This window comes from Mesoplodon densirostris, chromosome 4 (genome assembly GCF_025265405.1).
Source record: "Mesoplodon densirostris isolate mMesDen1 chromosome 4, mMesDen1 primary haplotype, whole genome shotgun sequence".
Taxonomy (NCBI): domain Eukaryota; kingdom Metazoa; phylum Chordata; class Mammalia; order Artiodactyla; family Ziphiidae; genus Mesoplodon; species Mesoplodon densirostris.
Genome location: NC_082664.1, coordinates 38,670,807 through 38,695,957, shown reverse-complemented (window position 1 = coordinate 38,695,957; position 25,151 = coordinate 38,670,807). Strand labels below are relative to the sequence as shown.

General features: G+C 38.6%; 1 protein-coding gene across 2 annotated transcripts; it reads left to right on the top strand.

Moving 5' to 3' along the window:
• Positions 1-40: 40 nt before the first annotated feature.
• ZBTB1 (zinc finger and BTB domain containing 1) lies at positions 41-24,950 on the top strand. Of its 2 annotated transcripts, XM_060096028.1 has the most exons (3): positions 41-750; positions 14,489-16,404; positions 23,628-24,950. In XM_060096028.1, exons 2-3 carry the CDS (start codon positions 14,507-14,509, stop codon positions 23,662-23,664), a joined length of 1,935 nt encoding a protein of 644 aa, XP_059952011.1. In that variant the 5' UTR covers positions 41-750; positions 14,489-14,506; the 3' UTR covers positions 23,665-24,950. The 2 variants fall into 2 exon arrangements, with proteins under 2 accessions (XP_059952011.1, XP_059952010.1); XM_060096027.1 differs by lacking the exon at positions 23,628-24,950 and having other exon boundaries at positions 14,489-16,828.
• The last annotated feature ends 201 nt before the right edge of the window (positions 24,951-25,151 follow it).

Here is a 25,151-nt window from a genome sequence, read left to right as displayed (position 1 = left end):
TGGCGGGGGAAGTGACTCAAGGCCAGAGGCGGACAGGCCCACGGAAAGCAAGGGTGGGGGAGGCGCGGGGAATGGGCGATCCTGAATCGACTGGCCGCGCACGGGTCAGGGCAAGGGTGCCGGCGCCCCCAGAACGCCAGGGACGTACTGTGAGGGAAGGCCTAGCTGCTAAGCCCTTTTGGGCCGGGGTCTGACATCTGGACGGAGTGGGAAAGCAGCATCCTGCCCTTGGGGAGTCGGGAGGAGCCCAGTCCCATCCAGCTGTGCAAACAGGAGGAGGAGGAGGTCCCAAGCCTACCCTTGGGAAAGGGGCGAGAGGGGTGGTCAGGCCGCCGCCGCGCTGGCCCCCGCGGTGCGGGTTGCGCCAGCCTCCTCGGAGCCCGACGCAGAAACTTGTTGCAACAAACAGGCGACCGCGGGTGCCCCTAGCAGCCAGCGGCGGAGTGGGTGGGCGGTCGAGAGGGAGGGGAAGGCTGGCGGACGCCGCAGCGAACTGGTGGGCAGACCCGGAGTCGCCGCGTAAGCGGGGCCGGCTCAGTGCGGTGCGGCAGGCGCGGCTGTGCGGCAGCGGAAGTCCTTTGTTGCAGCACAGTCCCTGGCAGAGCCAGAGCCTCTCCGCGCAGCCCAGCCCGAGCACCGCGCGCCGCCACCACTGCAGCTCTCGGCCCCTCTGCCTCCGCCCGCCTTTCCCGTGGCCGATTTGCCTTAAACTCCCTAAAATCTCCGCAGCCCCGGTTCCTGCTGCGGCCGGTGAGTATTTGCCAGTTGTGGGGCTATTTGCGCAACTTTGGCCCGGGTCGGAAGGCGGCGGGTAGCGGGCTTGGCGGAGTGCGGGGCCGGAGCGGCGCCGACCAGTGCGGGGAGCCGGAGCGCGGCGGGCGCGCGGCGAGGACCCGGCCACGGGTGGCTGCTGGGCCGCCTGCTTGATCCCGCCGCCCGCCGGCGCGCCTGGTCGGGGACGTGTGGCCTCCCTGGGTCGGAGGCGAAGCCCGCACGGAGACTAGTTCCCAAATTAGTTACCTTCTTTTTCCTTTCTTTCTCTGCCTTTATTTTTTTGAGGGGGGAGGGGAGGTGTAGACGGGAGGCGGGAGGACCCGGTTGATTGACGTGCCCAGAGCCCGCTTCTCTCAACTTACAGCCGCGGCTCCTTGGCGGGTGGGAGGGGAAGTGTCCCGGAGCCCGAGGCCGCAGACTTGGGCGCGCTCCGAGGGAGGAGGCGTAAGAGCCGTGCAAATTCTTGCCACGCTTTTCCCCACTCCCTCCTCCCGGCACACAAGCTTTTTGTTCAGTAAAAAGTGGTAGGTCTCGGGTTTGGGGATTTTCAGTGGAAAGATCTGTTTCTTGGGAAGAGAGTGCTTTCGCTTCCAGTGGTGGGCGCTTGCTAGAAGTTCTGTTAGTGTTCGGTAAATGTGTTGGATGTAGATCAGGAGTTGTTACCACTAAAATGTGTAGGTTTGGGTCTGAGCTCAGCCACCCTCCCAGTCTCCCTTCCTACCTAAGCAGCGCGTCTGCGTGATCTGAAAGGTTGACATGACATTTTCCAAATTGGGAGCGTCAGGGAGATGTTGATGAAAGTCCTTGATGTTTTCTGGGGACAGTATGGAATTTGTCTGTGTGTAATAATATTCCTAAATCAAGCTTCAACGTGGTAGGTACACGCAGTTTATTTATTGGCCTAAATATATTTCCATGCAGTAAGTATCACGGCAGGAAAACTATGCCAGGAACAATTTTCCCTTTGACACTCGATCCCAAGTAGTGGTCCCAGGCTTTCTGAGACTTAGAATCAGTCTCTTGAGCTGAAGTTCAAGGCACTCTGGAGCAGATTTGGTGAAGGCTGCAGTTCTCATGACAACTCCAAAGCAATCACCACCCGCTCCTTTGAAATTATGAAATTTTGTCATTGCAAATGGATATGATGAGGACACTTGGAATACAAAACGATGAAGCTTGAATGATGGCTGGCCATCAGAACCTCAGAACTTTCCTTTTGAATCACTTGCTGGATATCTAATAAAGTCTCAATAATAACTGAACGTATTTGGAAGCTAGATGGGGCTTCCTCATCTTAAACAGAGAAAAATGAAGCATAGTGGAGGTGAAATGCTTTCCCAAAGATTGATAAAATGATGACAGTCTGCAAGTAGAGCTTTCAATCAGCATCTTACATTCATTTTAAAAGCAGATTTCTCCATTACGACCAAATTTTCATGGTATAGAAAAATAACTCACGTTGAGCAATCTTACCTGAAGCCTTTCTATTCTTCCTACCCCAACGCGGCCTAAATTGGAGGCAGTGGGGAGCCCTGGTGCATCATTGTCAGAGAAAAGAGAAACCGTATTTAACCAGGACCTTAGCAGGGCAGAGCACAGTCTCAGCCACTTGCTCTTGACCTTGTGTTTGATTTCGCTTTAACACAGCTAAATTTTTGTACTGTTTCCTCATTCTCCTCTTTTGCCAGGCTCTGGGAAAGGTATAGTCCATGGAGCTTTTTAAGGGTATCTCTGTGTTCCTTGCAGGACAGCCATTCTAATGTGCAAGAGAAAAGAAGTGCCTGCTTTCAGGCCTCTCTTCCATCCAGGAAAAGTGCTAAGCCTGTGCTATTAAGCTTCTGGCCCAAAGGGGAGGAAACCATTTGGGATAAAAATGCAGAAAATTTTCCATAGATTTTTACTTTTAAGCCACAATCTGTTGTCTTCCAAAAAAGAATTGAGATGTATTTGAAAAAAAATTGAGATATATTTGCTTGAGAGGTCATTTTGGTGTCTATAGGATTTTTTTCTCCTGATTTTTTCTTCTTGTGCTGGTATCTCTTACCATAAAATATTGACATTATTCTTATACTCTTATGGGAACCAAATTAAAAGTGATTAGTGCCTCTTTTTTTCTCAGAATGGAAATGCTTTTATATAAAATTCATGCTCTTTGTAAAAATTCAGCCTATACCGAAGTACATAACAAACAAAAATGAAAGTCATTTCTGACTCCCACTCCCCAGAGGTAATCTCTGTTAACAGTCAATTCCTTGTTTGAGAGAAGCAACATTTGGTCACACTGTGCTGCTCTGTGTGCCTCACCCTGGCTAGGGATGGCCGTGATGATTCATGGGCTCATGTTCTCTATTCACTGCTCAGGTTGGTGAGAATTGGCCAGGTAGAGGAAAGGGAATGTTTTGCATTGGACTGATTAAGTAACAGACGTGAGAGCTTAAATACAACAGGGCTGCTATTGTAGGTTTGTCCTTATAAAGTACTTACTGTAGCTTGGTGGGCTAGTTCTCACACTTTTAATGTTTATGTTGGTGTCAAGCCTTTGATGGGTTGATTTATACTTGCCAAACTCATTAAAACAAAACAAAACAAAACCCTCACATTTGTAAAGAGTTTCATAATCTATAGTTGGGAAGGAGTGGATATACTTGCCCTTAAGGCCACTGCCAAGATAATCCCTGTGCTGTTACGGGATGAGGGGTCCCTCTTGATCTATATCCAGAGATAGCATACAAAACATCAAGGAAAGGAAATTAGAGGAAAGAAGGGGATTAATGACTGTGGTTTTCAGATGTGGCCTAGAAGGAGATGGTACATATTTAAGATAGATTTCTAAGTATACTTATATTGTGTCATGTATAGTTAGTTATCTGTATAAGAAGTCTTAGTCAGAGTACAGAATCACTTATTCCTTAGCCTGGTATATTCAAGAAGAGTAAGCTGTGAAGTAGTTGATGTTCTGAAAGCAAATCCCCAAAATAGTACATAGAAGTTAAATCACAGCATTTGTTATTTGAGAGTGTTGGGAACAAATCATTTGCAAAATAAAATTGGCAAATTAAAGAAAGAATTAAATTGCCAACCAGATTTTCTGTTTGTTGTCAGTGTGAGATGCATGCGATCCTTTTTAGAGATAACTGAAGAGCTCCATCCTCACTTTAAGTCTTTTGTATTAGGGGAGGGCTTCCTCTGATGGGCCATGGGAGGCAGAAGATGGAAGCGGAGATGGGGAGCGCAGGGCATTCTGCCTGCAATATGGGGCTTTATGAGAATGGGGTGACTCTGGGAGGCTAGAATGTCCAAGGAGACACTTCAGTTAATAGTCATTGCCAGAAAGAGTGTTTTCTGGTTTACAAAAACAGAAACTTAGGGCTCTGAATCAAATGGGTCAGAGTTTGAGTCCCATCTTACAAGATGAGCGCTTGAGTACCAACCACTGAACCTGTTTCCTCATTCGAAAAATGAGGATAATAAAGATACCTACCTCGGGGTCGTTGTAAGGATCAGTTGTATAATGTATGGAAAATCACCTTGTAGATTTTTGACTACTGTATAAACGTTGCCATAATTGAAATAATGCAAAAAATTGATAAGCAAAATAACACTTGCCTTCTTCAACACTTATTCATTCAAAAACTGATCAAATATCAACTAAATGTCAGGCAACTGTTAGAGGCTCAGGGGATACAGCGATGACTAAGACAGTGCCGTGATCTCAAGCAGCTTACAGCAAAGCAGGGCAACCATATCATAATCCCTGCCGTGAGTGTGATGATAGACATAGCATCCTAGTTTGGATGATACATTATTTGTCACCCTATAGTTGTAGGTATAGGCTGTTTTGGAAGCACAGAAGAGGCATCTTACCTTACCCTGGAATCAGAAAGAACGTCCTGAAGAGAGTGAGCTGGACGTTGAAAAGGCTCTAAGCAAAGGGAATAGCATGTATGAAAGCATGAAGGCTTTTGCTGTGTTAGTTGCTTTGGGATGAGGGGAAATCTTAAATGTTAAATAGATTTAAGACTTAAAAATGGAGTTAAACTTCTTAGCATGAACATACTTTTTATGATACTCTTTTTATTGGTTTCATTGACTTAATTAGATAAGGGTGAAATTTTCAGGATTTTGGTTAGAGTTAAAAATGTAGCACTTGGAGCTACACGATTGGAAACAGTACAGTTAAAAAATATTATGTGTGGCTTTGCTGAAAGAAGGAAACTGGGTAGTCCCTCCCATCATCTTAGAGCTGCCTCACCAGTTTTCTTTTTTTCTTTTTTTTTTTTTTTGCGGTATGCGGGCCTCTCACTGTTGTGGCCTCTCCCGTTGCGGAGCACAGGCTCCGGAAGTGCAGGCTCAGCGGCCATGGCTCACGGGCCCAGCCGCTCCGCGGCATGTGGGATCCTCCCAGACCAGGTCACAAACCCGCTTCCCCTGCATCGGCAGGCGGACTCTCAACCACTGCGCCACCAGGGAAGCCCACCATTTTTCTTTTATATATATATATATATATCTTTATTGGAGTATAATTGCTTTACAATGTTGTGTTAGTTTCTGCTATACAACAAAGTGAATCAGCTATATGTATACATATATCCCCATATCCCCTTGCCTTACCAGTTTTTATGCAGCAACATTTACTGAGTACACACACTGTGTTGCAGAGAATCAAAGAAGCCAAAATATTGGCCTTCAAGTTGCTCATAATCTAGTGGGGAGACCAACATATACATAATTGTGGTAGCTGATTCTTATTTAGCACTTGCTCCGTGACACACTGTCTTACAGTAACTAAACCCTAGGAAGGATTACAGTCCCCATTCTCAGATGAGAGAACTGAGGCACAGATTGGATGCAACCTGCTCAAGTTCACACACCTAATAAGTGGCAGAGCCAGAATTTGAACCCAGGCAGTCTGGTTAGTCTGTGCTTTAACATCTACTTTATGTTGCTGTTCTGATGATTTAAAAAATAGCATAATAAGTGCAAAATAAGGAGGTAGTACACAGAGTTTTGAGAGGGAGGTCTTGCAGTTTGGGAGAGGGAGGTCTTGCAGAAGGCTTTCTGGAGGAGGTGATAAACTGATTCTTAAAAGATATGTGGCCAGTTCAGACAAAAGAACCAATCAGCATGAGTAAAAATGGAGGTAAGAAATACATGAAGTATATGGGCTTGGAGGATGGGGTGGTGGCCAGCAGTTTTATGCAGCTTGAACAGAAGTTTGAAGCAGGAAGTAGCCACATAGGAGACTAGATGGGGGGGCACGGAGGGCTTTTGTATCCCTTGGGAAGGAGTTTGCTCTTCAGTCTGAGGGTATGTGAAAGGACCCACAGAAGCAGAGTAACAGGGTCTGATTTTTGTTCTTTATGAATCATCTGAGGGTGAAGGATGGATTTGAGGGACCAGTTAAGGAGCCTATTGTAATAATTCAGGAGTAATGATAGAGGCCTCAGAGGACAGGGAAGGTAAAGATGGAATCGAGGGGCAAATTTAAGAAATATTTAGTGAGAAAACTGGCAAGACTTAATAGTTAATTATGAGGAAGAAGTCCCAGGTGAATCCCAAGGATCCCGGGTGATTGGTGCATGCTGGAGGAGGGGGAGGAGCAGTTTTAGGTGGGTCCCAGACAAAGTCACGGCGTGAATACGCTGGAATAGAAGTTCCACAAGATGAACCCTAAGAATACGAATGCCACGTGCAAAAAGGGACTTCCTGGTGAAGCTGCTTTTTGCTGAGAGAAGCCTGCTCTTCACCCAGTGCCCTCTGGTGGTCAGAAGATGCCATGTTGTCTCTTTAGGATAAACAGATCAACATTTAGACTGCCTGAATTAAATGCTTTTCCTCTTCCACTCCTGGAGGAAGAGAGGAAAATTTCAGAAGCCACTATGTTCCCTTTGCTTTCTGTGTAGATGAATTCATTTCCCAGACCTAGCAGCTTAACTACAGTAACACCTCAGTTATTCAGAGTTATTTGGTTGACAACCCCAGCTATCCAGTGGCCTGACCTGAAGCGAAAGAGTAAGGCAATTCGTTGCCTGTCAGCAATTAAGATAGATTAAACAAAGTGCATGAATTAAAACCTTATCTTGTTCATAGAACACTTCCCTAGGTCCTCACAGAAAATTAAATTATTTGTGTAGATTCAGTTTCAATGAGTTTTTGTCTAATTTCATAACCCATAACAGATTGAAATGGCGGGCAGCAGGAGATCAGCACACCTTTTACAAGTGACAGCTGTTGGCCTGACAAGTAGGGAGACAGAAAAATACTAACCATCCAACAAACTACAGTCTCCAAGAGCATAACAGCCTCAGGCCATTTTGTGCAGGTGCAAACAACCCTTGCAAATTTGAACAGCTCCTATTTTTCAGGAAGACATAATTGATGCAGAGAAGCAAGCAGACAGCTAGGTGTTGCTGTATATGGGGGCAGCTGTTAGAACAGAAGGAAGAGCCCTAGGCCAGGATTGAGGAGACCAAGGCCCCATCCTGTCAGCCACGAAAACAAGACGTGACTTTGAGGACGTGACTTAACCTCTCAGGGCCTCCATTTGTTTTCTCATCTATGAAGTAGCGGGTTGAACTTGATCATCACTTGGTAAAATTCTGTGAACTTTGTTCACAATGATGACATTAATGTTTAAGAGAAATCCTATTACTCTTGGATTGAAAAGACAAACATTTGTCATCTCTAGTTTATACAAGAGTTCTGTGAGAAGTATGATTATCTCTATTTAATACATGAAGAAAGCAGGCTTAGAGAGGTGAAGAAAATTTGTAGCTGAATAAGTAGTAGAGCTGGTATTCAGATCTATCGGTGTCTGCTCCCTGGGCTCTTTTTTTAACACTTTAACAAGCATGCATTAAGTGCCAACTCCATGGGCAGTGTGCTAGGCACGGGGAACACAAAGGCCATTTAGCCTCGTCCCCATCCTGGAGAGTTGAGTGTAGTAGGCATTGCTGTACAGTCCCTCCGTTAGTCCTAGAGATGCAAGTACTACTACAGCACAGTTAGGACGAATGAACACACAGCTACATTTGGGTTTTTAAAGACTTTAGGGTGTGAGCACAGAATGGAGCCACCATTTATAGCTTTGTTTCTATGGGAATATGTGTTTCAAGTTCCAAATAACTAACTTAAAAATAAAGTTTTGGAACATAACCCAGTTACAATTTCAGAACTTCCTGTACTAGGTACTGAATTTGCAGTCTAATAATCAGCCAGGATGCTTGTTCTAAAAAGTTAATAAAGTTTTCTAAACTTGATCATGTCTGTCCAATTTCAGTGCCTGGAATTAAAACCTTTTATCTTTGGGAGCCTGTACAGCCAGTTCTTACTGGAAATCTCAAGGAGAAAACCTGAAGAATTTTCTTAAGTTTAAATTTAGAGATTGGAACACTGTATACCCTGGAAAATGGAATTCTAGGAAAGAATTTTGCCAAGTTGACCTTATTTTTATAGGTGGCAAAGTCGTTAAGGCTATGATCTCAGGCTCAAGAGTCATACTGCTTGTGTTCTAATCTCACCCGGTCAGTCCTCTGTGGCCTTAGGAAGGTTATATAATAACATTGTGTTCTGTTTTCTTATCTGGAAATGGGTCTTAAAACAGTACGTACTTTGTAGAGTTTGTTATGAGGATTAAATGATAAAATGATATACATATTTACATGCATACATACATGTTTTATATATAATACACTATATATATACATATATGTGTGTGTATATATATATATATATATATATATATATATATCTTACTGTTGATATGCCAGGCTCTAGTCTAAGCAGATATCACACACACACACACACACACACACACACAAACACACGCACCTGCTTAGACTAGATCCTGGCACATTGGTACTAAGGCCAGTAAAACAAATTTACCTTCCCTCCCATTACATTTCCAAGCTTTTGTTTGTGCTGCTGTGTACCTCTCCCCAATTTTTTACGTACACACCAATACAGATACCTGAAATGCCTTCCCCACACCGCTTTCTATTTTTCTTTCTTCTACTCATTCATCAAGACTTCACTCAAATCCTTCCTAAAGCCCACTGCTGTTCTAGTACAATTCGTGCTTTTTCTAAATGCATACTGAACTTTATTCAATATAATTCAGTACTTAATTTTTCTCAAATCGTTTCTTGGTATAAAATGTAATCCCTCATATGTAATTAGCTCTACTGTATACCATCCTTCTCCACCCTCCACCTCAATGCTTTATGCCATGTTGGGAACATTGTAGGTGTTCAATACATTCTGATTCTCTGATTTATAAACAAGAGAGAATCCTTTCACTACATTTTAAGCTTCTTAAGAAGCTAGTCTATAGCCCACAAATTAAATCCATATACATTCAGTCATATAAGACATAGAAATAGGTACGAGGAAATGAATGTATGTACTTAAATGTCCCTTGAGACCCAGAGGTAATTGTTAGTAGTTCAGAGATTGGGACGCTGAACTGTAGACTCACTGAGGCTATGCAAATCGTTCTCAGGGGAATGTCCTTGATAATGCAAGTCTGGGACACAGAGGGTGGTTGTTTGCCTTATGGAAGGAGTCACTCAAAAATTCCTTTAAGTTGCTTCTTCATTCACTTTATATGCTTATTTATAGACCCTTAAATTATCATTTCACTAAGGCTAGGGGAAAAGAAATGTCCAGCAAAACTTTTTTTTTCCATTTAAGAGACTTAGCAATGAAGGAAAAGTATTTCTGAAACCTTACTGTGTCAGTGAGAAATTTACTGAAACAGCTTACAGAGTATAATTTAGGGAACACGTCTACTGAGTGAGACTAGATGTGCATATACAGATATAACCACATTGCAGATAGAGTTCAGAGGGCGTAGTTTCTTGTGCAAGGGCCTTAACAAATGCTATGATAAGGACTCATGCCCAGTCCTTGCTGACTGTTCTTTACATATGGGGTACACTGGATAATACCAAGGAGCATGTAGTAACCACAGTTCAGTGGTTAGTACCCAGCTGGGTGGGCAGGAATCCTAGTACCTATAATACTTTACCACAGTTAACCCTTGATACATTGTTTAACAGCACAACATCTTTGTCTTTCTTCTATGAAATAAGCATGTTGGACTAGATTAGATCTCTAAGCTCTAAAAGCCTATGAATATCTAAATTACTGAATATTCTTAATATGTTTGGTAGCTGTTTTTGAATTTGAGATTAGCTGGTTAAACTTTTTCAAACTAAAAATTTTAAAATTCAGTGTAAACTTTTTTGCATCACCTACCTCCTTATTCCTCTGGAGAACTGCATCCACACTGGGTATCCTAGCCTTAGGAGAACCCTTGGCTTTGGATCACGTTTGAAGTTTCTGCTCTCAACCCCAGCCCTTGAAGAACTTCTAGCTGTACAAACTTGTTCTACCAGTGATGTAGCTAGTAACACAAACAAAAGCAATCACAGAATGTCATTATAAAAACAAGAATTGAAATATAAGCAATTATTAAAAACAGGTAACAAGCTTTACTATAACAAAGTTCACTAAGTTTTTTGGGTAGCATTATTAAGGATATTTTAAAAATTGAAGAGAACAAACCTCTTGGAATTTGGATGAAATTATTGTTTAATTAATAAAAGTGAGTGAAATATAAACATTTTAATGCAAAAATTATTCTCAAGACGTAACAAGCTAAAAGTCTCCCAGGAATTTAGATCCTTCACCCATGATTCCACCTCCCGCCTTTTTGGTTATTTGTTTTTGTTTTGCTGTTATTAAGCCTTCTTAAGGCTTTTCTGAATGAGGTGTAACAAGAACAGAGTTGTTGGTACTAATGTGTGAATGATTGCTATTAAAAGTTACTCTCCCTAAAATCCACTTTACTCAGAACTTGGGCATTTATTTGCATAATAACATTGGAGAAACTACAGTTTTAGGTCAGCCTAGGAGCTGTAGTGTTAGCATTAATTTTTGACAAAAAGATACTTGTTCAGCTTCCAGCCATACGAGGCAAAGATAGAAATACAGAGGGATGTGGAGGCAGTGGGATTCATACCCGGGTGTGTCTGACCCAGAGCCCTGTTCTCTCCATGACAGCACAGTGCCTTCATGTACAGAGTAGGCACTCTGCTGAGTACACGTTCAATGAAGTCACTCATCTAGAACAAGTTAAAATTCCCCTCAGTCAGGTATCCTTGAGATTACAGAATACCTATGCTATTGCTGATTCTCAGTACTTTATACAGTGCCTTGTACGCCAAAATACTCAACAAATGTTTGTTGAATTAATAAATGTGTGTTAAAATGCTGTTGACTCTCTTATATGCTTTAGTGTCTTGTTTATGTTAATACAGAATGTATGTTCACTAATTGAATTATGACTATAGCTACAGATGTGTCTATCATATCTGTCTTCTATGTAGCTGCATTAATTTTGGTTGCTGACCATAAAACTGCTTTTCCTTTAGATTAGAAGGGTCCTTGGAACTTTTAAGCTCTTCTTGTCATTATTTCAAGCACAGGGCTTTTAAAACCTGAAAGTTTTAACAGGTAAACTATTGGCTTTCATACTGCTGGACTCTTATATGGAAGGAAACTGTAAGATTATCTCGTCAAACTTACCTCCTAAGCTTAAGGAAGCATCACCACGGTCACAATTGCCACTGTTACTTCCATTAATTATCATGTGCCAAGCACTATACAGTTTACACATTGCCCCTATGAACCTTAATGTTTGATATGTTTTTTGAGGTATTATTATTTCTTAACATCTTTATTGAAGTATAATTGCTTTACAATGGTGTGTTAGTTTCTGCTGTATAACAAAGTGAATCAGCTATACATGTACACATATCCCCATATCTCTTCCCTCTTGTGTCTCCCTCTCAGCCTCCCTATCCCACCCCTCTAGGTGGTCACAAAGCACCAAGCTGATCACCGTACAGCTGTGCTATGCAGCTGCTTCCCACTAGCTGTTTTACATTTGGTGGTGTATATATGTCCATGCCACTTTTTTGAGGTATTATTATCCCCACTTTGACAGTTCAGGAAACTTGGAGTCAGTGAGGACAAACAAGTTACCTAAGGTGGCAAAGCTAGGTTGGAACTCAGGCCTGTCTGATCCAAAGCCTGTGCTCTTTTCACTGTACCATACTGTCCTCAACAATATTCCATCCCTGCTTCTACACGGGGCACTCATTATCCTCTAGATGAGTTCGTTTCTTTTTTTTTTTTTTTTTTTTTTTCGGTATGCGGGCCTCTCACTGTTGTGGCCTCTCCCGTTGCGGAGCACAGGCTCCGGACACGCAGGCTCAGCGGCCATGGCTCACAGGCCCAGCCGCTCCGCGGCATGTGGGATCCTCCCAGACCGGGGCACAAACCCGTATCCCCTGCATCGGCAGGCGGACTCTCAACCACTGGGCCACCAGGGAAGCCCTCGTTTCATTTTTGAACAACTCTTATTACTAGGAAAAAAAAATTGAGATAATAATATCTATCCCTCTACCTCTTTTTTCATTAAAGGTCTCTCTGAATCCTGTAAAATGTCTATAGACTTAGAAATCTCATCCTACATAAAATGGGCTTGGGGTCAGTATTTTTCTGTGTGTGTGTGTGTGTGTGTGTGTGTGTGTTTGAACCCTTAATAAGGTTTTGTTGTTTGGATTTGTTTTATGTAATTGTAATTGTTACATAATTTCATAGCCTGTGTTTATTTACTTGACTTTCCATCCTGAAAACTTTTCTTATTTTCTTCTGCAGCCTTCATTCATAAATATAATTTTCATAAAGGCTACATGATGGTGAATTTTAAGAAGTAGATTTACCTTGGTTTACTTGTAACTACCTTATTGCGAGGCATTTCAAGTTATAAATAACACATTGATAAAGATCTGCGCATACATTGCATTTTGTATATGGGTACATACTGAACATGACTCTTCAATTCTAGTACAGATATCTGAGTCACACAAGGCTGAAATATTGTACCTTCTTGAAATACTTGATTTGGCTTACAGAAAAGGCCTAGAGGCCTTTTCTTGCAAGGCCTTGTAAAACTGTTTTGCAAGTTTAGGAAGGCAGCAGGTCTCATTATAAGCCACCTGCATTTCACCAGGTGCCCATGCCTACTGTGTTACCCTGTCTTCAGGCAGGAAGGAGGAGGCAGAGTGGCCTTAGGTAGTCGGGGAAAGGGGTATGTCATCCACATGTGATCTGGGACAAACAGTTTATAAAAAACAAGTGGAAGTTAGTAAAGTTAGATAATCTTTTAATTTCTACTGTAGGGAATGAAGCGTTTGTGGACTGAAGAATGAATGTTTTATTTCTCTGAACAGCTGGTTAAATGTTCTTTTTATGTTCAGTCAAATTGTGTAAGAACTTGTTTTTGAGTAGATGATAGATTCTGAAGTATTATGTATACAGATTAAAAATTAAGGCTAAAATTTGATCTTATTTTAGCTTTGTAATGTAATAGGACTTACAGTGCTTTTAATATTCTCCTCTCCTCTCTTTTTTATTCATTGTCAGCTCCATACATTAAAAATATTTATATGTTGGTAAGTGAAGAAAACTGGTTGCAGAAAGGTATATACAGTAGAATACCATTTAGGTAAAAAACAAACAAAAACAACAACAAAAGCAAAACTATGTGCCTGGCACGTAGCAGGTACTCAATAGCTGTTGACTCTGTAAGGTATAGCATAAACAGATTTGAAGATATACAATTGGAGAGGTTGCCTCTGGAAAGAGGTGTGTTTTTATTCTATGTACTTTTATGTTTCAGGTTTTTTCAATGAGCATGTGTTACTTTTGTATTCTTTCTTTAATGATTGAAAAGTGAAGAAAAATTTACAATCTAAAGATAGATATCTCCTTCCCAAATAGATCCACTGCTTCTTTATACTGTAAAGTGCAAGCCAAGCAATATAAGACAGATACTCTGACTCTACAGAATTATTGCCTCTCCAATAATCAAGAAAAGAGAGGAGCATTGATCAAACCTATTTGCTTGGTGCCATTTCCATGTAATCTAATAAGCTTTTGTAAATAGAATTTTTCTAAGGAAATTTTCAACCATGCAAAAATAGAACTATATCTGCCTCCTAGCGTCAATAGTTCTCAACACGTGGCCTGTTTTGTATCATCTATAGCCCCCACACCCACCCCACTGGATTATTTGCAAGCATATCTTAGATATTTCATCAATAAATACAGCAGTCTGTGTATCTAAAAGATAAGGATGCTTTTAACACAACCAAAATACCCATATCACACTTAAGGATGAGCAATCATTCCTTTATATCAATCATCTAAGAAGTTTTTAATACTCTGAGACTGAATTACTAACTTTCAGTTTAAATTGCTATTTTATTTAACTTTCATTGTTTGTATCCTTCAAGTACTTTTAAACTAGTGTCTTTTTTCCTTTCAAATTTAGTATACATTTTCCCCCTAAAGGCGTAATGAAACCAAAACTGTATGGTTTTTGTTTTTGATACCTTTGCTTGTATTTCTTAAAATAAAAACGAGATGCTTGAATAAATGGCTGGGTATCTTCACCTTCAAGTTTTAAAAATGATTCAGGTATATGTTATTGCGCTTTGCTACATCAGACTGGAAAGCTAGATTGTATTACCTTGATTGTAATAGTAAATTGACACAAGTCACAGGTCATGATCAAAATTATTCTTTTTTTTAAGTGCTTTTCTGATATCTTGTCTGACTTTAATATTTTTATTTTACATAGGTCTCTAATTAATAGAAGATGGCAAAGCCCAGCCACAGCAGCTACGTCCTTCAGCAGCTAAACAACCAAAGGGAATGGGGTTTCCTCTGTGACTGTTGTATTGCAATTGATGACATTTACTTTCAAGCACACAAAGCAGTTCTAGCTGCCTGTAGCTCCTATTTTAGAATGTTTTTCATGAATCATCAGCATAGTACTGCACAGCTGAATCTCAGCAACATGAAAATTAGTGCTGAGTGTTTTGATCTCATTTTGCAGTTTATGTATTTAGGAAAAATTATGACAGCTCCTTCCAGTTTTGAGCAGTTTAAAGTGGCAATGAACTACCTACAGCTGTACAATGTTCCTGACTGTTTAGAAGACATACAGGATGCAGATTGTTCTAGTTCAAAATGTTCATCTTCTGCTTCTAGCAACCAGAACAGCAAAATGATATTTGGGGTAAGAATGTATGAAGACACTGTGGCTAGAAATGGCAGTGAAGCCAATAGATGGTGTGCAGAGCCAAGTTCAACAGTAAATACACCACATACTAGAGAGCCTGATGAAGAGTCTTTGCAATTAGGTAATTTTCCTGAACCATTATTTGATGTATGTAAAAAGAGTTCTGTGTCCAAATTATCTACTCCGAAAGAACGTGTCTCACGACGCTTTGGACGGAGTTTTACCTGTGATAGTTGTGGATTTGGCTTTAGCTGTGAGAAATTACTAGATGAGCATGTGCTAACCTGTACTAACAGACATTCATACCAAAATACAAGATCCTACCACAGAATAGTGGATATTAGAGATGGAAAAGACAGTAATATCAAAGCTGAATTTGTTGAAAAGGATTCTTCTAAAACATTTTCTGCACAGACGGACAAATACAGAGGAGACACAAGCCAGGCTGCTGATGACTCAACTTCAACCACTGGAAGCAGAAAAAGTAGCACAGTGGAGTCTGAACTAGCCAGTGAAGAAAAAAGCAGAGCTGCTGAGAGGAAAAGAATCATTATCAAGATGGAACCAGAAGATATCCCTACAGATGAACTGAAAGACTTTAACATTATTAAAGTAACTGATAAAGACTGTAATGAGTCCACTGACAATGATGAATTAGAAGATGAACCTGAAGAGCCATTTTATAGATACTATGTTGAAGAAGATGTCAGTATTAAAAAAAGTGGGAGGAAAGCTCTAAAACCTCGGATGTCAATAAACACTGATGAAAGAGGTGGTTTAGAAAATATGAGGCCCCCTAACAACAGCAGTCCAGTACAAGAGGATACTGAAAACGCATCCTGTGAGTTGTGTGGGCTCACGATAACTGAGGAGGACCTGTCATCTCATTACTTAGCCAAACACATCGAAAATATCTGTGCATGTGGCAAATGCGGACAAATACTTGTGAAGGGTAGACAGCTTCAGGAACATGCCCAGAGATGTGGAGAGCCCCAAGACCTGACAATGAACGGGTTAGGAAGTACTGAGGAGAAGATGGACATGGAAGAGAATCCTGACGAACAGTCTGAAATCAGGGATATGTTTGTTGAAATGTTGGATGACTTTAGGGACAATCATTTCCAGATAAACAATATCCAAAAAAAGCAGTTATTTAAACATTCTGCCTGTCCTTTTCGATGTCCTAATTGTGGCCAGCGTTTTGAAACCGAAAATCTAGTGGTTGAACATATGTCTAGCTGCCTAGACCAAGACATGTTCAAGAGTGCCATCATGGAAGAGAATGAAAGGGATCACAGACGAAAGCATTTTTGTAATCTGTGTGGGAAAGGATTTTATCAGCGGTGTCACTTAAGAGAACACTATACTGTTCACACCAAGGAAAAACAGTTTGTTTGTCAGACATGTGGAAAGCAGTTTTTAAGGGAACGTCAGTTACGACTCCACAATGATATGCACAAAGGCATGGCCAGGTATGTCTGTTCCATTTGTGATCAAGGCAACTTCAGAAAACATGACCATGTACGGCATATGATTTCTCATTTATCTGCTGGTGAGACTATATGCCAGGTCTGCTTTCAGATATTCCCAAATAACGAACAGTTGGAACAGCACATGGATGTTCACCTGTATACATGTGGAATATGTGGAGCAAAATTTAATTTGAGGAAAGATATGAGATCACATTATAATGCCAAGCATTTGAAAAGAACATAAGTGATTTTCTACTGTATAATGTTTAGCTGATAGGAGACAAAACACCAAAGCAAAGGATATGAGCTATTTAGAAAATGAATTTATAAGATGAATTGTTGAAAAAAATTTTAAGGCCCTTTACCTTTAATATTTTTGTTTAGGATCTTAAGTATCTACATTTTAGGTGTTATTAAATGTTTATCATTTTTGTTATTTTTAATAGAATTCTTTGTTTTTACTTTGTTTTAGCTATGATTAAAATTACTTTTAAATATAGATTACAAGTGGTTGTTACCCCTTCAGTGACTATTAAAGTTTAGTTTTTTATCAATAAGGTGATGACTTCACTATTTTTATGTGTTTTTTTTTTTTCTAAAGTTACCCTGTGAAATTTTAAATCCAACATCATTGGCCATTCCTGTTTAAATTTAAAAAAAAATTTTTTTGTTTTAAATAATTAGTTATTTGAAACTATCCCATTCACTATAGCTTTTTTTTTTTTTTTTGGAAGTTGAACAGTGATTTAGCCACTGTTTATTCCCTGTCTTATCAATGAAATTCGTATTCTTAAATTGACAACTTAATAAGCAGGTTAGGTGCACTGAATCTAACCTTGAAGGTTGACATGGGCTCAAACTTGGCCTAAAAAGATTGATGAACCTAAGGAAATTCCTATAAATGAATATTTCCTATAATTGATAAAATATTATCATTTAATAATCACATTTAAAACTTATATTAAGTGTAAAACCCAATGACTTTACCCCACTTGAGAAATTAGTGGGGACAAGTCATTTTGTTTTGTGATATTAAATTTAACTATGATAGTTAATTAAAAAGGCATATCTTGTATTCATTTAAAATAATTTAAAATATTCTGATTTCTAAAGTGTGTTAGTTTATGAATTATTTTTGTTTATAAATAGACTTTAATAGCTTTCTAGGAATATGACATCTAAAGGAAAATGATTTTTCACCTTTAAAATGACATACTTTTGGAACTTTGAGATTTGAGAAAGCTGCCATGTATATTGACAAATCTAATAAAATAAAGAAATCAATTACAAATCTGGTTGTTCTATCAAAGTAGAGTGTGCAAAAAATATGTCTCGTGTTTTATACTAAGATTTGGAGAGAATGTGTTATGGCAAATTGCAGTTTATCAACATGCTTTTTTTTTTTCTGTAAAGGACTAAAATTTGAGAACCGTAAAATAATCACAGAACATATAAATGGAAATAGCTTATAATTTTTAAGATAAAGTAGTATTACTGTTAGTTGTTGCTGACACAGGGTCTACACGAATTACATGTGAATTAAAACACTGGCAAAACTGGTCCACCAATCAACATATCTGTTGAGTAGAATGCCTTTTAATGTGAATTACTTGCATTGTAATGCCCTTCTCATAATGAAAGGGATTTTAAATAACTCCTATATTTAAAAGTATAATTTTGTGATTATGAACGGTAATTTAACAGTATTGTTCTTTTTGTTTACATCACATTTTTAAGATATGCAAGTCATATTTTTGTATACAATTTACATAAAAGAACAAGTTGCCAAGAGAATTGAGAGACATATTGACTAGCATAGGTTTAGTTGAAAGAGTGTGAGCTCAGAGATTTGTGGGGAAACGTTGAGGTGTTAAGTAAGAATTGAAATAGTATAGGAGCCATGCAATATTAGACCAAGTAGAGATGGGGGAAATACACAAAAAGATAAATGAGAAATCAGGAATTTTTTTAAAAGCCATATTGTAGAAAAAGCAAGAAAATTGATTCATCTTCGTCTTGGGTTATCAAGTAATTAAATCTGAAATACAACTTAAAATGAAATATGGTATATACATTACTGATAGGAACCTGATAAGAGTTCTGTAACTAACCCAGAGACCATCAGAGAGTAAAGAGAGAATATCGACTCAAAACAAGTTTCCAAACTATATAGCATCTTAGCGGACATCATTTTCTTTGGGACCACTTTTTTCCATGACCCTCTTCAAAACCGCTATTGCAATGGCTTTCCCACCATTAAAGAACAGGGGTCTTTCTAAATACTACCACTCAGTAAAAAGGATTGTTTAATCCATTAGGAAAGGAGGTTTAGTTTTAGACACATACTAACAGCCAAGAATTAGCAAGCAAATATATAAACATTAAACATAATCTCAAATTTTACATAACTGAGGTGTTATAGTTTCAGAAAGCCATACCTCACGATGTGTTTTCTCCCAGTTTCATGTTACAGGACACACACACCTTTTGTTTTGTTTTGCAACTAGCTACAGCAGCACAAGCTTCTTTGAATATAATGTACAATTTTCCTTATTAAGGCAAAGAGTTCATTTAAAAACTACTTGCCTTTTTAAAACTAGGGGGAATGAAAACTATCCAACACCTCTTTCCAGCCCTGTTTCCTCTCACTTCTTTCCTCTCTCTCCCGCGGTGGAGCTACAGAGCTGTACCTATTTACTATTGCTTCTTGCCCTCCAGTGCTGTGAAGGGAGTGAATCAAGGTTGTGGAAGTTGCCTCCTCCTCCTGCCTTTATAATTTATGTGATTAGGCTCCAAATCTGAAAATGAAGGGGAAATCTAGATAGATATATGTGGAATCTTGTTTCTCTTTTTGTCTCACAGATACAGTCTTGCTTAAAGGGCCTTTTCTTCTCCAACAGAAATCCTGGAGGAATGGAGTCTGTGCTTAACAAGCTCGGCACCAATTACAGTGCAGCTCAGATGTTTATAACTTTTTAGTAAACAGGACTAAGAATCTGAGAGATTAATAAAGCACAACTAAAGCAGTAGTGGATTACAACTCAAATTTGTCTTAATCTCTCCTATATTTTTAAAGTAAAAATATTCAGAGAAATGACTCACGTGAGTAAAATGGTACATGGCTAATTTTTAATGTATGAAATTTGAGTATGAACAAAAATTAGAAAAAAGAACAAGGATTCCAGGGGCTAGACATAAAAATTAAAGAATTAAAATAAGGAGAGGGCTTCCCTGGTGGCGCAGTGGTTGACAGTCCGCCTGCCGATGCGGGGGACACGGGTTTGTGCCCCAGTCCGGGAAGATCCCACATGCCGTGGAGCGGCTGGGCCCATGAGCCATGGCTGCTGAGCCTGCGCGTCCGGAGCCTGTGCTCCGCAGCGGGAGAGGCCCCAGCAGTGAGAGGCCCGCGTACCGCAAAAAAAAAATAAAAATAAAAATAAGGACAGAGCTTCTAGAGTAGTCAGCACCAATTAAAAGGAAAAATAATAGACTAAGTAAAAAATCGTATTTAAGTACTGTAGTTGAGAACAAAAATATGAACAAGGTATAAAAATTGAATAAAAAAATAAACATTTGAAGTTTTCTAGGTGAGGTGAGTAGAATGGAAGTAATTTGATAGGTTCAAACAATTTGACTAAACTAATTCAATTACAGCTAAAGAATGCCTAATGAAACAAATTTTATGAACATGCCAAGGATATGCATAAATACGTGAGATAATATACCAAAGTTTATATTCTAAAAAAAGTGGGAAGAGAGGCTGGTGGTGGTTGGCAACTTTCTCATTGATTAAACAATACCTGTTCCTCTATATCACTAGTTAAGGAACTTTTGTATTTAATAGATCTCTGGAAAATTCCCCAAAGAACCAGTCTAAAAGTTAAGTTAAACATAAAACTTGTCATTGTTGTTAACAAAACACTAAATTAGTACCAACCAGAAGAGAAAACCTGTGTGTGTATGTGCACGCATAGTTGAGAATAAAGCAATTTGGTATATTAATTCTAAATGGGTTTTATGAGTTACACATTTCTTTTTTTTTTTTTGCCATTAATCTACTTTGATCAGTTCGTCATCTTTCCTCACCACCACCACCTCCTTTGTAACATGCTTCTCAGTGATACAAGCCTGTGCTCTGAAGGCACCCTAGCATTGATAATGCCTAAGATCCCAGGGTACCAATAGGCACTGTGGGAACATATCCTTGTGGAATGTCTCCCATCTCCTGATACCTGAGGTGCAGTAAATGGGGTGACAGGATGAATGCCAGGGAACTGAAGCAAGTAGAGTTAGATTTGGTGTTAAGAACCTGAAGCTGTGGCCCAGATTTGGAAACCTATGAACCACCCATCCGAGGGCTCTCAGTAATCCCATCATCCATTTCATTAGCACTCTTTGTACTCTGCTAAACGCTTTACAGATTAATTTTAATTAATCCTCACAGCCTTATGAGGTAAGTATTCTAATTTTCTAGATGGGGGACTGAGGTTCAGAGACACTGAGTATTTTTCCTAAGATCACACAGAAACTAAATACTAGAGCTGGAATTTGAAACTAGGCCTATTTGATTTCTACATTCCTACTTAACCACTAAGCTACATATTCCACCTAACAAAAAGTACAAAGAAAGGCCTTTTCAGCTCAGTAACACATGTGACAAAGCTCCTATGAGACTCTGTGCTCCTTGTTCATCATCTGTCATCTGTGCTTAGTAGGGTAGCTGGTAATAGTGGGTACCTAATGAACATGTTGAATAATGTGAAAATACATCAGTCAGAAACAAAACATTTGTATTTGAGTGGATCGTTCAGAATGATCTTTTAGAAATAATTACTAAATACTCATGTTTTAATTTTCCTTTATTTAAACTTAAAACACTAAGTGGTATATCAGCCATTTTTCTGGGCCCATGATAGGTGCTCAACTAAAAACTAATTTGAGTTCAACTTCTATATTTCTACCTCTGTGACTTTTTGCCCCTCTGTTTTCCCTATTCCCGATCTTTATGTTTTAATCTCTCCCACCAGTCACCATTTCCTTTTATCGGTTATGAGACTGATAAGTAGACTAACTCAAATCATTTGAAAATCTTCTCGCAAAAAATCAGGACCCCAGAGTAATCAGTTTTCCTCTTTTTGCCTTAACAGATGATGTGGATAAGAAATTTTTCATTTGTTTGGCTAAAAAACAAAACAAAATACTTAATTACCATATTGTAATTGATTAAAGTTTATAGAGCAATCTAAGTTTGTCTAAAAATAAAAGTTGGTTATTCTAGCCATTTATAATTCAATTTACCAAAAATACCTATGTATTTCTAGTGTAAACTTAACAATGTTACTTGTAAAAGAAATGAAAGATAAGTTCAGGAAACAACAGTTGTATATCCACCCTAACCTAGCAGCAAACCTTTAAGCAATGAATAGCCTAATGGTTTAAGTGAAACAACGCCCCTCCCAATCTAATCTAATTTCATGCATCTATTGCCTGATTTCTAAAACCTATACAATAGGTTTTACTATTACTATGTTAAGTCTACTACTTTAATGATCTCTCTACCAACTTCCAAATGTTTTTTTTTTTGAAGTGAGAATAGAAGAATAAATGGTGAAGATTCCATAGATAATATTTATATAATCACTTAGGTGGCCCACTTTCATTGCCTTCTATCAAACTCAAGGACCTATTCCTTGGTAACATATGGGCAGAGTCTCATAATAAGACCAGGTGAAATTTAGCTACTTATAAATTTATATGCTGGTAAGAGGCAAAAGTGCAAGGGTTTAGAATGTTTGTGTCTCTAAATATTGGTAAATATAAATATTAACTAAATGACAATAGCAGCTTATAAATTCATGCTAATTTTGAACCAATTTAATACCACTTACATACTTACATGCACGTGCTTAGTTGACTTCAGCATTAAGAAGTTAAATCCATATAAGTTGCTCCCTTACTATTTTTAGGAGAACCAAATCATTGAGGTCCATTATTAGTGGCAGAATTGTTCATCCTTTCTATCAGAATCCACCACAGATCACTAGTGGGCAGGAAGCCATTTTTAATTTTACTCATCATCTTACTCATTTGCTGATGAAAAAGATGGTGTGAAGATTACAATGCAGTATTTGGCTCTGAATTAAATGTATCAATGTACTAATCACCACTGTAATAAGTAAAGATCACAGGAAACTCTAGGGCCAAAGGATGACACAAATGTAAAAGACATGATTTCATGAGTCAGGAATATTAATACTTTTATCTGAGAAAATTTGCATAACTCTGTACTTAACTATTTGAGAAAGGAATAGGTAGACAGCTTATGAAATCCCAGTTAAGCTTTATTTTAAAAGTTACTATGCTGTTTTTATTCTACTTCAACCAGTTACTTATACCAATCAGAATCAGCAGAGCTCATTTTTAGATGACAGAAATTTAAACATCCAGATTATGAAAATCATCGTTTCTTTCAAATGCTTATGTGTTCCTTGATGTGGAAAAAAATATTTAAGAGACAATTTCTTTTTTACAAAATTAGGGCAAATCATTGCTGTGAAAAATATAATTCTACCCAGAATCACTGGGGCAGCTTAGGAATTTGAAGGAAAGTTCTTCCTCTTGTGTGTGTGTGTGTGTGTGTGTGTGTGTGTGTACTTTATTTTCATTTGCAGAGTGTAAAACACTTAACATTGAAGAAAACAATGTTAGCTTGATGGCTGAAGGCACTCAGTAAAAAGAACACGAACTTGTTAGATCTATGTTTCATTCAGAGATTTGCTATTAACAAGTTCATTGTAAAATTATTTTAGTTGAAAGAAAACACTTTTTTTTTTTTTTTAAAGAAAACCTTTTTAACTGCTTCCTTCCTCCCTACTTTCCTCCGCCTGGCTGCCCTCCTATCTTTCTGTTACATATTTATGAGCCCTACCCGTTCTAGGTTAGCTCACATAAGAAAAAAAAAAAGGTGCCCCAATAGCTGAAAAATTATATTGGTAAAAAGAACACCTTATATTTAAAGGGTACAGTGAGTTACATTGGGGAATAAATTAAATAAATCTAAGTTCTAGGATCTGTGCTTTTGTTCCCATTCTTTATTCTATTAACAGTGTGCTGGCCTGGTGCCAAAAGTCATGAAATTCTGACCTAAGAATTATGTTGTATCTTGTAGAGCAGTCAACTTGTAATATTATTTTTCTTGAGTTTTGTCTTTTTCTGTGTGGCAGTGGTCAAATAGGGCCTTCTAAACCTCTGGAGAAGTGAGATCTGAATTTGGAGAGGACATGGGGAAGAATCAATCTTCAACAGATATCTTTAAGTCCAGACCCAGGAATATCAGATCTGAAGTGACAGCATCTTTTCTGTCTTCTGACAAACCTCATCAACCCCAAAAGTTCCAGTTGCAAGGATCCAAGAAAACTCAGTAAAGATTACTTTGGAATCACTTTGTTGTGACAAAATCGATTCATGGTGACTCTCCTGTTATTTGTGAAAAATCAGCTAAAGAAAAGTAACTAGAATATTCATACAACATCAGTGGTTAAAGCTACACTAAAATAAAACTCTATATACTAATTATCTTCAAGAATCCCTCCTAAAAGAAAAGGGCTTGCTAGGCTACTATAAATACATTATAAAGTGAGGTAATCACATATCTGTGTAAATGCATAAAATTCTAAACTTAAATGGAATTACAGTTTACGTATCATGAGATGTAGTTTCAAAAACTTCACCCCAAAATCTGTAGCTTAGAGTATAAATAAAAAGCTGTGGGGACTTCCCTGGTGGTCCAGTGGTTGGACGTTACTCTCCAATGCAGGGGGGTGCAGGTTCGATCCCTGGTTGGGGAGTTAGTATCCCACATGCCTCGCGGCCAAAAACCCAAGACATAAAAATGGAAGCAATATTGTTACAAAATTCAATAAAGACTTCAAAAAAAAAATGGTCCACATCAAAAATAATCTTTAAAAAAAAAAGATGTGGGTACAGAGAAAAAAACGTGTAAGACCAATGTTTTACCAAGAAAAGATAATCTAGTTATTGCTTACTGTAATGTAGCATTTGCCTTTCTTCTTTTTTCACTGTATATACCAGTCACAAACTTGATTATTAATATTAATGAGGCTCCCTTTTAAGTCTGTTACTTGAAGGAAAAACAGAAGTGGTATTATTTCAACAGTGGTATATTTTCACAAATCACAGACAACCAAGAAGAATGTATCTTAAGACACATTATTTTCTTCTCAACTTAGCAATGTAACCTAAAAAGGCAGAATAAGCTTCTGTTAAACATTTTTCTTGGTATTAATATAAAATACCATGCTTCTCAGCTTTAAAATTTCAAGATAAAATTCAACTAAGTATTGAATGAAACAATGGTTAACATGTTTAAAAAACCTTTCCTGGGAAAATGAAATGTTTGATGATATTTTAACCTGAAGATAAATAGATAGATAGATACACATTTCTCAACCATATGAATCTTATAGCCATATTATTTCCATATTGTGAGTATATTTGTAGTTTTGGTTAACTGCATACCCAACCCAATATCATCATCATTATTATTATTGTTGTTTCTTCTGCAATATCAAGATGTTATATATTTTCAGAAATGTTTATTTTGTTTTTATGCCTATGTTTTCAAATGTTATAATAAGGAGTTGCACAAAGAGATCTAACTTAGAGTATATATAATAGCAGATGAAGAATTTAAGTCACTTAACATCTCTAGCTATAAAGTAGGATAA